The sequence below is a fragment of the Mesoplodon mirus genome, assembly GCF_964341445.2.
Source record: "Mesoplodon mirus genome assembly, chromosome: 14".
In the NCBI taxonomy this organism is placed as follows: Eukaryota; Metazoa; Chordata; class Mammalia; order Artiodactyla; family Ziphiidae; genus Mesoplodon; species Mesoplodon mirus.
Window position 1 is genome coordinate 15,659,282 of NC_138990.1, and position 13,017 is coordinate 15,672,298.

At 36.5% G+C, this 13,017-nt stretch overlaps 1 protein-coding gene across 2 annotated transcripts in view; it reads right to left on the reverse strand.

Annotated features, from left to right (window-relative positions):
* The window catches only part of TMEM131 (transmembrane protein 131), a 190,923-nt gene that overhangs the window by 81,061 nt on the left and 96,845 nt on the right, over positions 1-13,017 (reverse strand). For both annotated transcript variants that reach the window (XM_082642292.1, XM_082642291.1), the window contains exon 6: positions 340-456. In XM_082642292.1, the coding sequence (XP_082498418.1) occupies positions 340-456 (117 nt within the window). The remainder of the gene's footprint in view (positions 1-339; positions 457-13,017) is intronic.

The window sequence follows — 13,017 nt, forward strand, 5'->3', positions numbered from 1 at the left end:
TTCACAGTCTGATGTGAACAGGGATATTCACAAACACAGCTGTAAGTATAAAAATGCTCAGTATTATCTAACAACCTAAATGGGAAAAGAATTTGAAAGAGAATAGATACACGTATATGTATAACTGAGCCACTCTGCTGTACACCTGAAACTATTACAACACTGTTAATCAACTATAATATAAAATTAAAAGCTTAAAAAAATTCTCTGAATCTAAATAAACTCTTACACTTTCCCTTATCCCCTGAATTTTTGAAAAGAGTTCCCAAAAGGTTGTCATATGACAGGTTGAAGATGATAACTGTATTTTATAAATAAATTTTTCATTCTGATTCTTACCTGGTAAGTGAATACCCCATGATTAGATGTATTAATAAATAAAGTATTTTCTACATTTCCTACTACTCTTGCAAGAAAAACTACATCAAATGATGTATTTCCTCCTGGAAGAATTTTCTGAAAAAGAAAAGCAATAAATAAAGTTAAATTAGTAACCAAAAAATCAGATCATGGTGACCACAATTAGATAGCTAAAGTTCTTGGGACTTCCCTGTGGTCCAGTGGTTAAGAATCCTCCTGCCAATGCAGGGGATGCGGGTTCAATCCCTGGTCGGGGAACTAAGATCCCACATGCTGCAGGGCAACTAAGCCCGCGTACCGCAACTACTGGGCCTGTGTGCTCTAGAGCCTGTGTGCCACAACTAGAGAGAAGCCCACGTGCTGCAACAAAGAGCCTGTGTGCCTCAACGAAAGATCCTGCATGCTGCAACTAAGCCCCAACGCAGCCAACAACAACAAAAAAGATAGCTAAAGTCTTCTAAAACATCTTAGATCATTTGCATAAACTAGCCTTTTCCTCCTAAAGGTTTAAGTTTTAAATTAGCCAAACTATTTTGCAATGGGAAAAAAAAGATGTCTTCATATTGGATGTCACACATCTTTGTCAATCATGATTCTAAAACCCTGTACAACAGATGGTTCCCTTGAATTCTGTTCATTCAACAATAACCAGGCTGGAATGAAGTACCTAATTACAGGCTCTTCCAACATCAGATGATCAAGCTGAAGCTGAGCTTCTTATACAGATGTTCTACTCTACTACGGAGCAGCCACTTGTACTATTCGAATAAACAAATAAGCCCAGCCTCAACCCCTTGACCTCTGTCATCCATTCACACAGGGCACAAAATGTGCCAGCAACTTACATTAAAAAAGAAGGGAGTGGTGATAATGCATGCAGGAACTCCTTCCTGTTACCTTGTGCAGAGACTGAGAATGTCACTGGTGGTTAGCAAATTAAAATTTTATTACAACAAAACAAAAGGGCTGCTTCACGAAGTTTGAGAGACTGCAAATGCAGTTCTGCCTGCAATGAAGCCTTAAAATGCATTTTAATATGTAAAGTCATTAACTTCTCTCATTCTGCCTCTGTGGCTAGAACTCTAAAATGCTCCCCAAATTATAGCTTAAAATATATGGCACTCAGATGTCTGTCTTTACCTTTGGATGTAAAAAGCTGGGAATTTCTCCTGCATTATCAAAAACAAAAAGGATAATCTGCAAAATCGTAACTTTTCTTGAACACATCACAGTTTGTGTATCAACTAGCCCTAAATTTAAGGAAAGACAAGCACCTTTGAGAAGAGATGGAATGTGAGTACTGGCTCACCCATGACAGAGAATGGGAAGAAGATGAGGCTAACGTACAAGACAGTAAAATGAATTCAGCTAAAAATTTTTACACACTGCTAAATGCCGAGTGTGGGCTACAGAACTCTGGTGCCTAGAATCCCTAGAAGCTATAGATGCTAGATGGAGGTCACACTTGAGCCAAAAAATCAGTAATAGGATACTGGTAAACAACACACTTCTAAATAACCCACTGGTCAAATAAGTAGTCACAAAGGAAATGATAAATTATTCTGAATCAATTGGAAATGAAAACACAACATATCAAAATTTAAAGCAATACTCTTTTTTAATTGATCTTTATTGGAGTATAATTGCTTCACAATACTGTGTTAGTTTCTGCTGTACAACAAAGGAATCAGCCATATGCATACATATATACCCATATCTCCTCTGTCTTGAGCCTCCCTCCCACCCTCCCTATCCCACCTCTCTAGGTCATCGCAAAGCATGAAGCTGATCTCCCTAGGCTATGCTGCTGTAAATCAATACTTGGAAGGAAAATTACAGTATTACACACTTATCTTGAAAAGAAATGTCTCAAATCAATAATCTATGTTTCCACCTTGAGAAACTAGAAAAAGAGTAAATTAAACCCAAAATAAGGAAAAGGAAGAATATTAGACAAGAGCTTAAAATAATGAAATAGAAAATGGAAAAATAGTGAAAAATCAGTAAAACCAAAACGGTCCATAAAACTGATAAAACCCTACACAAAATGACCAAAAGTAAAAAGGAGGAAGATGAAAATATAAGAAACTGAAATGTGGACATCATAATACAACCTTTACACATACAAAGGATGATAAAGGAATATTACAAACAACTCTATGCCCATAAATTTAACAGCTAAAAGAAATAGACACATTCTTTGAAAAACAATCTGCTAAAGCCCATTTGAAACAAAATTGCCAGAACAGTCTTACAACCATTAAAAAAAATTTAATTTGTAGTCAAAAAACCTTCCCACAAGGAAAAGCCCAAGCCCAGAAGGTTTCACTGGTAGAATGGTAGAGTTCTATACCAACCATTAAATAACACCTATCTACATAAACTTTCAGCATACAGAAGAGAACACTTCCCACTTCATTTCATGACTCTAATATTACCTTTATACCAAGACCAGACAAAGATCTGACAAGAAAAGAAAACTACAAGCCAACATGCCTCATGAATGTAGACATGCAATCATTTACAAAGTATTGGCAAACTGAATCCAGCCAACATATAAAAAAGATAACACATCATGATCAAGTGGTTTTTATCATGACAATGAAATTCTAGCTCAACATTCAAAAATCAAACCAATGTAATCGATATTATCAACATACTAAAGAAGAAAAATCCTTTCAGTAGGTGCATAAAATAATTTGACAAAATTCAGCATCCATTCATGATTAAAAATCTCAGTAAACTAGGTCAATAGAAGAGAACTTCCTCAACCATATAAAGAGCATCTACAAAAGACCTAGAGATACCAGATTTAATGGTCAATGACTGAATGCTACCCTCCCCCACCCCCAATGTGGAACAAGGCAAGGATGTCTTCTCTCATGACGGCTATTCAACATTGTATTGGAAGTACTTGCCAGTACAATGAGACAAGAAAAATAAATAGAAAGCATATACATTAGAAAGGAAGAAAGGTCTGTTTTTATTCACAGACAACATGGCTGCCTATATAAAAATTCCCAAAAATAAACTTCAAAAATGCTCATAAGAGCTAATAAGAGTTTAATGAAGTTGCAGGAATCAAGGTCAATATATAATAATCAATTGTATTTCCCTATCTTAGCAATAAACACTGGAATTCTAATTTTTAAAAAAGTATCATTCACAATAACACACACACACAAAAATATAAATCTAATAATGTGCAAGTTCTGTGAGCGGAAAATGACAAAGCATTGCTTAAAGTAATAAAAGAAGACTTAAAAAAAATGGAGAGATGTACTGTGTTCATGGATCAGAAGATAATATTGTTCAGATGTTAATTCTCCCCCAATTGATTTATGTATCCACCGTAAGTACAATAAAAATTTCAGCCTAAGGAAAAACTAAATACAATGTGAAATAAGATCCTAGAACAGAAAAAGTACATTGATAGAAAACTGTTAAAATTCATATAAGTTTTTAGTTAACAGTACTTTACCAATGTTAATTTCCTGGTTTTGATAATTATACTATGATTATACAATATAAGAAGTTATCATTAGTAGAAACTGGGTGAGGAATACAAGATTATCTGTACTTAGTTATCTATATGTTTAAGATTAATTCAAAAAAATGTTAAAAAAAATCTTAGCAAGGGGTTTTTAAAAAGAAAGTGACAAGCTGATTCTAAAATTCAGATGGCAAGAAAAGGGAATAAAAAAAGCAAAACCATTTTAAAAAAGGAAAACTAATGGGAAGTCCAGAAAAACAGACCCACATATTCAATGTCAACTGACTTTGACAAAATGCAGCAGTATTTCAATGAGAAAGGATAGTCTTTTTAACCAACAGTACAGTAACGACTGCATATACATATGCAAAACAAAACAAAATAACTCTTGATCTATATCTCACACCATAAACAAACATTAACTCAAAAAGGATCACAGACCTAAATGTAAAATCTGAAACTATTAAACTTCTGGAATAAAAATTGGAGAAAATCTTTGTGACTGCAGTTTAGGCAAACAGTTCTTAGCTACAAGTCCAAAAGCATAACCCATAAAAGAAAAATTTGATAAGCTGGACTTCGTGGAAATTAAAAACTTCTGTTCTTTGAAAGATTTTATGAAGAGGATGAAAAGACGTGCTACAGACTAGAAGAAAAGATCTGCAAATCACATATATGATAAGGAAGCTTGTTGTACTCCTTGGAATTATTTAGTGAAGTTTTAAAAGAAATAAGTTGATTTGCAGCATTACATTTAGTAGTTATGTGCTTCTTTGAGAATGCCAGATGTGGCTGTCTTCAGTCTATTACATGGACAAACATACATTAGTACAAAGATTTCTTTGAAAACAGATTTCAGTATTTGTTGAAAGCTGTTAAAAGCATTATATCCTGGGAGAAAAAAAGAGCCTGGATACGAGTACAGGTTCTCTTTGATAGTTCCCAATATCCAATCAACTTTTTATAACTTAAAGACTGGAATACTTTAAGAAGATGCTGAGATACACAAAACAAATCTTTTCTTTTCTCTTTTTTTTTTAATAACAGGGAAAATCTACTTACAAATGACAATTAACAATGTAACAAAAGCAGTGATGAAACAGAACAATAAACTCAGGCTCAGGAATGTAATCTTCCCATAAGAATTCATCAGATTTGCTACAATTCATCCTTTTGTTCCCTCTGGTACAACAAACTTCCTAAATAAAATAAATTTAGTTTGATTAAAAAAAAAGAAACAGTAGGAAAAAGTAATGAAGACGACACAAGGTGTGCTAACTTTAGTTTTAAATTATCTGCAGCAAAGTCTCACATATTTGTACCATAGATCAGAGTCCCTGGCCTTCTGCTCCCTTGGTGATCTCACCCGGGTCCATGGATTCACATCTTTACTTCTGTTTCGAGTCTAGTCCTTTCCCTCATACACCAGACTTCCATTGCCTGCTTGGCACCCCCAGCTGGACGTCTAGGAGACATGCCGAATCTAACACGTCCAAAACTGAACTACTGACCACACTCCCGAAACCTACTCCACCCTCAGCTTTTTCCATCTCAGCTGATGGCAACTCTGTCTTCCTAGTTGCTCAGGACAAAAACTCTGGAGTCCATCTTGACTACTCTCTTTCTCTCGATCCCACTTCAGAAAATCCTATTCCTATCTTGAAAATATATCCCAAATGCAGCTTTCTTCACTTCTTCACTCTGCTCAGAGTAATCCTGCCCTGAAGTCCTGCAACAGCCAAGGTAACTAGGGTCCCCGATTCTCCCCTTACCCTTCTTCAGTCTATTTCTGATCAACAGTGATCCCTAGAAAACATAAGCTATCATGCATTCATTCCTCTGCTCGAAATCTGTGCTGGCCTCCCATTTCAATCAGGCTAAGAGCCCAAATCCTCATCACAGCTTCTAAGACCCTTCACAGTCTGTCCCTTGCCACCACCCCCCACCTTTACTTCTCCTCTCACCCTTGCTCACTCTGGTCTAGCTACACTGTCCTCTTTGCACACCAGTCATGTTTCCACATTGGAGACCTTACTGCCTGAACCCTCTGTCTGGAATGTTCTTCTTCCATATATTCCATTTCCCTCCCTACATCTTCTCCCTTACCTCCGTCAAGTCTGTTCAAATGCCACCCTCTGAAGGAAGCCTACTCTGACCATCCTATTTAAAACTGGAGGAGTGATGTCAGCATCATGGTGGTGTAAGACATTCCTCCTTTTTGCCCTCCTTTTAAAACAACGGGTTAGATATCCATCGACAAACAGAAGTGCCTCTGTGGGACTTGTGGAATCCAGCACCATACGCCTGGGGATCTGGGAGCTGTCTTGCCCGCCTGTGCATCTGGAAACAGGCGGACAGACTTCTGTACAGGCCGTGGGACAAATGAACCTGCCCCAAACCCTCTCACTGCAGCTGGGAAAAAACCTGGAGAGTGCTGACCTGGGCAGATACTGAAGGACAAGAGATAATTTGCAGAAGTCTACCTTTCCCAAGGAGATAATCCAGCATGCCATTGGAGGGGAAAAAAAAAAGTCTGGTTGCAGTGGAGATAGTAAGAGGAATTTTCCCAGGGCCAACTCCCCCACCCATGCTAAGGCAACACTGCATGGGATGGTGAGCTCTCCTGGGTGGGGGTGAGGGGGTGGGGGGGAGGAAAGCACCCTGAGTGAGTGAGTGCCCAACTCCTCCGGCTGTGCAGGACGTGGCTGGGAATCCTGTTTCTCTCCACTAGCACCCAGAGTACTGAGGTGGGACTTCCGTAACTGGGGGAGGTAGGAGATCAGGAAAGAGGCAGATAAAAATATCAAAGGGCATTAAAGGTAGGCAGTTCCTGCTGACTGTGCTCAGGACTTCAGCAGGAAGTTCATCCAGGAGTCTCTGGAGTATCTCACTGGAGGATCTCCCCACTAGGTCTGCAGGCCCCCCCAATGCCCCAAGAGCTAACTCTGCAGACGGCTCCTTGTGTGCACTCCCAAGTGAGCAACAGCAAGTCCAGTACATGGACTGCAATCAGAAAAACATACCAGGATGTGTGGGCAAGGGAGAAAGCACAAACTTGAGCCATAGCACCACCACCTTCTGGAAAACCCTAGACACATAACAGCACCAATGAACAGTACACCCCATTTGAAGGCAACTAGTAAAGATTTAAGGAGGTGACTGCTACTTCAAATGTAAAAGCAACACAAAGTTGTAAGAAATGTGAAAAATCAAAGAAACATGTCATCACCAAAAGAACAGTAATTCAACAACTGAGCTCAAAGTTACAGAATTTTGTGGTCTAGGTGATAAAAGATTCAAAATAGCTGTTTTGAAGAAATTCAACAAGCTACAAGAAAACTCAGAAAGATAATCCAACAAAATCTCAAAAACATACATGATCAGGCTTCTGTGGTGGCACAGTGGTTAAGAATCCACCTGCCAATGCAGGGGACATGGGTTCAAGCCCTGGTCTAGGAAGATCCCACATGCCGTGGAGCAACTAAGCCTGTGCACCACAACTACTGAGCCTGTGCTCTAGAGCCCATGAGCCACAACTAATAAGCCCACGTGCCACAACTACCGAAGCCTGCGCACCTAGAGCCCATGCTCCGCAATGAGAGAAGCCACCACAATGAGAAGCCCGCGCACGGCAACGAGGAGTAGCCCCTGCTCGCCGCAACTAGAGAAAGCCCACACGCAGCAACGAAGACCCAACGCAGCCAAAAACAAATAAATAAAATAAGTAAATTTAAAAAACTACATGATCAAAATGAGATATTTACCAAAGAGAAAGAAATCACAAAAAAGAACCAAACAGAAATTCTAGAGCTAAAGATTTCAATGAATGAAACGAAAAATGCAATGGAGAACATCTGCAGTAGGTTAGATAAAATGGAAAACAGAATAAGTGAGCTAAAGGGCAGGAATTTTGAAGTAACACAGCACAGAACAAAGGAAAAAAGAATGAAAAAGAGTGAAGAAAGCCTATGTGATCTATGGAGTTCCATCAAAAAATATCAGAATAATCAGAGCTCCAGGAGAGAAGGGAAAGGGGGCAGAAAATTTATTTAAAAATAGCTGAGCACTTCCCAAACCTGGGGAGAGACTTGGACATCCAAGTTCACAAAGCTAACAGATTACCCTATTATCTAAAGCAGAAAGCCTTTCACCAAGATGTATTATAATGAATGTGTCAAAAATCAAAGATAAAGAGAGAATTCTAAAAGCAGTCAGAGAAAAAAAGATTGTAACCTACAAAGAAAACACATTAGGCAATCAGCAATTTCTCAGCAGAGACCCTACTAGCAAGGAGACAGTGGAATGACAAATCAAAGTGTTGAAAAAAACCTGCCAGCCAAAAATACTCTATTCAGCAAAGTTATACTTCAGATATGAAGGAGAAATACTTTCCCAGACAAACAAAAACTGAGGGATTTCATCACCCCTACACCTGCCTTGCAAGAAATGCTGAAAAGATTTTTCTTCAAGCTGAAATCAAAAGATGCTAATCAGCAACATGAAAACATACAAAAGTATACAACACTCTAGTAAAGGTAAATGTACAATCAGACACAGAAAACTTAGTTCTGTAATAGGATGGTGTGTTAAGCACTTACCTACAGTATAAAGTTTAAGGAGAAGATTATTAAAAATAATTACAGTGAGTATAATTTGTTAAGGAATACACAATATAAAAAGAGGTAAATAATGACACCAAAACACATTAAAGGGAGGGAGTAAAAGGGTAAAACTTTTGCATGACATCAAAATTAAGTTGCTATCAATGTAAAATGGACCATTTTATCTAAAGCTATTTTATGTAAGCCTCATGGTACCAAAAAGCAAAAACCTAGAGTAGATTCCCAGAAGGTAAAGAAAGGGGAAACAGAATATAACACCGTGGAAAATCACCAATTTACAAAGGCAGGCGTTAACAGAGGGGAAAGGAAACAATGGAAATATAAAACAAACAGAAAGCCATTAATGAGATGGCATTGGGAAGTCCTTACATGTCAATAATTACCCTAATGTAAATGGACTGAATTCACCAATCAAAGGCACAGAGAGGCTGGATGGATAAAAAAATAAGACCCAACTATATGTTGCCTCCAAGACTCACTTCAGATTTAATGAAACACATAGGCTCAAAGTGAGGGGATAGAAAAAGAAATTAAGGACTTCCCTGCTGGCACAGTGGTTAAGAATCCGCCTGCCAATGCAGGGGACACGGGTTTGAGCCCTGGTCCAGGAAGATCCCACATGCTGCAGAGCAACTAAGCCCGTGTGCCACAACTACTGAGCCTGTGCTCTAGAGCTCGCAAGCCACAACTACTGAGCCCACATGCCACAACTACTGAAGCCCATGTGCCTAGAGCCCATGCTCTGCAACAAGAGAAGTCACCACTGCAATGAGGAGCCCGTGCACGGCAACAAAGAGCAGCCCCCGCTCGCCAAAACTAGAGAAAGCTTGCGCAAGGCAATGAAGACCCAACACAGCCAAAAAAATAAATAAAGAAAAGAAGAAAAAAAGAAATTCAATGCAAGTGGAAACCAAAGGAAAATGGGGTTAGCTATACTTATGTTAGACAAAATAGACTTTAAGTAAAAAATGGTAACAAGAGACAAAAAGGTCATTACATTATAATAAAGGGGTCAATTCATCAAGAAGATGTAATAATTATAAATATATATGCACTAACATTGGAGAACCTAAATATATTAACAAATATCAACAGGTTTGAAGGGAGAAATAGACAAGAATACAATAATAGTAGGGGACTTTGATATCCCACTTTCAGCAATGGATAGATCATCCAGACAGAACATCAACAAGGAAACACTGGACTTGAACCATACATTAGACCAAATGGACCTAACAGACATTTATAGGTCATTCCATCCTATAGCAGCAAATACATATTCTTCTCAAGTGCACATAGAGAAGAATAAGTTTGACGTCATATCAAGTATTTTTTTCAAACCACACTGGTATTAAACTAGAAATCAACAAGAAGAAAGCTGGAAAATCTATAATTATGTGGAAATTAAACAACATTCTCTTGAACAACCAATGGGTCAAAGAAGAAATCAAAAGAGAAATAAAAAAATAACACTGAACAAATGAAAAGGGAAACAAAACATACCAAAATCTATGGAATGATGCAAAAGCATTCTGAAAAGGATAAACTTAGTTTATAGTAATAAATGCATATTTTAAGAAAACAGAAGGATCTCAAATAAACATTCTAACTTCACACCTCAAGGAACTAGAAAAAGAACAAATTAAGCCCAAAGTTTGCAGGACAGAGATAATGAAAATCAAAATGGAAATAAAATGTAAGAGGCCAGAAAAACAATAGAAAAAAAAATCAACAAAACTAAGAGCCAGTTTTTAAAAAAGATAAACAAAATTGACAGATCAAGAACCACACTAACCAAGAAAAAAGAAGACTCCAAGAAAATCAGAAATGAAAGAGGAGACATACTACAGAAATACATAGGATCATAAAATACCAGTATGAGCAATTCTATGCCAACAAGCTGGATAACCTAAAAGAAATGGATTAATTCCTAGAAACATACAACCTACCAAGACTGAATCAGGAAGAAATAGAAAATCTCAATAGATCAATAATGTGTTAGGAGATTGACTCAGTAATCAAAAACCTCCCAAAATAGAAAACTCCAGGACCAGATGGCTTCACTTGTGAGTTCTATCAAATACTTAAGGAAGAATTAATGTCAATCTTTCTCAAACTCTTCCAAAAAGTAAGAGAAGGGAACACTTCCAAACTCATTTTATGAGGTCAGCATTACCCTGATACCAAAGCCAGACAAGGACACTACAAGAAAACTATAAACAATATCCCCGATGAATACAGATGCAAAAGTCCTCAAAAACTATTAGCAAAGTGAATTCAGCAACACAATAAAAAAGCATTTGACAAAATACAGCATCTTTTCATGATAAAAACCCTCAACTGATTGGGTATAGATGGAGCACACCTCAACATAATAAAGACCATATACAAACACACAAAGCTAACATCACACTCAATGATAAAAATCTGAAAGCTTTCCTTTAAAATCAGAAACAAGACAAGGGTGCCCACTCTCACCACTCTTATTCAACATAGTACTGGAAGGTCTAAGTTAAAGCAATTAAGGCAAGACAAAGAAATAAAAGGCATCAGAAGTGGAAAGGAAAAGCTGTCATTATTTGCAGGTGATATGATCTTATATATAGAAAATCCTGAAGACTTAACCAAAAAACTGTTGGAACTAATCAAAAAATTCTGTAAACTTATAGGGTATAAAATCAACACACAGAAACCAGTTGTGTTGCTACACACTAACAATGAAACATCTGAAAAAAAAAAGATTCTACTCACAATAGCATCAAAAACAATAAAATACTTAGTAATAAATTTATCCAAGGTGGCGAAAGATCCTGTATAATGAAAACTGTTAAGACCCTGATAAAAGAAGTTGAAGAAGACAAATGGAAAGATATCCTTTATTCATGGCTCAGAAGAATTATATTTTTAAAATATCCATACTAAGCAAACCCATCTACAGGTTCAATGCAATCTTATCAAAATCCCAGTGGCATTTTTAACACAGATAAAACAAACCTAAAATTTGTATAGAAACACAAAACAATCATAAGAACAACAAAACTGGAGGCAGCAAACTTCCTGCTTTCAAAACATACTATAAAGCTACAGAAATTAAAACGGTATGGTTCTGGCATAAAAATAAAACATGTAGACCAGTGGAACAAATAGACAGCCTAGAAATAAACCTCTGCATATATGGTTATCTAATATTTGACATGGGAGCCAAGAACACTCAATAAGGAAAGGTTGTCCTGCTATATCATTGCTACTGCTATATCACATTTGTTCAATTCCCATTAACATGTATGGATATCAGAAATAGAACAAAATATGTCCAGGTCTCTACATATAATTAAAAAATAATCATTAATATTTATTAATGACTTTCAACCTATGAGAAGAGATTGTTTACTATATTAAGCGTACTAAAATAAATGGGTAAAAACATTTTCATTTTAGCCACTGATTGAAACAAAGTTTATCCTAATTAATCTTCAGTTTACCTGAAAAGGTAATCAAACAAAAGGCTCTACAGAATCAAGGAAAAAATACTTTTTGTTTGCTCACCAATGTCTATAAGGCACCCATTTCCACAATTCTATGGTAATTAAAATTTGACTATTATAGAGTATTAAAAAAATCTGTATTTTTTTGTCAAAAGCCATACATTACATATTTTATGGCCAATATGCAGTATAGCCATGAAGATGAATAGGCCTAAACTGCAGTCTTAATATTAGTAATTTTAATTATAATTAATTAGACAATTATAGTCAATAGATAATTATAAACCACAATTATTAGGAGTTATATATAGAAAAACAAATTGTCACACAACCACATTCCTTTTATTACCCTTGTTCTTGATTTCCAGGTGATCTTAAAATCAAAACCTTAGTAAGGGGTATTATTTGTATGTGTGTATGTGTTAAAATACAGTTATGTAACACTTAGCCTTTTAAATAATAACTGTTCTATTTTGTATTTCCTACTGGTTGGTTAATGTAGAGATGATACTGGTAAATAATCAACAACTTATGTGACTTACAGGAAATGTTTTACTCTCAAAGAAATATGATCTGACCAGGAATTCTAAAGATGACAAGGCAATTAGAGTTAGGATAAACATACAGAAAGGTTTTGCTCTCTTGGACATGAGAAACTCTTTTCATTTTTCCCCAAAGGCTCTTATGATAGGCATAAAATTAAGTGGAGGGGAAATAAGGTTATTTCTTCTCCCAAGAGTTAATTCCATCTCTCCTCTCCACTTCTTGAGCTTCTGGAGTCAGTATCTTACTGTAGGGAATAAAAATGAAAAGCAAGAAGAAGAATAAGAAAAAAAAAAAAAAACTTAAGGTAGCATAGATTTTGGCTATCTCTTTTAAAGCTAAATCTAGAGTACCTAAATGTAGATTTTGATAGGTATAGATTATTTTACTGTTTATTTCTATCTCCTGATACTGGAAAACACAGACTGGCTTTTAACTTTTCTTCGACTATATACACATTGAGATTATCTTTTTTTTTTTCTTAACACCTTTATTGGAGTATAATTGCTTTACA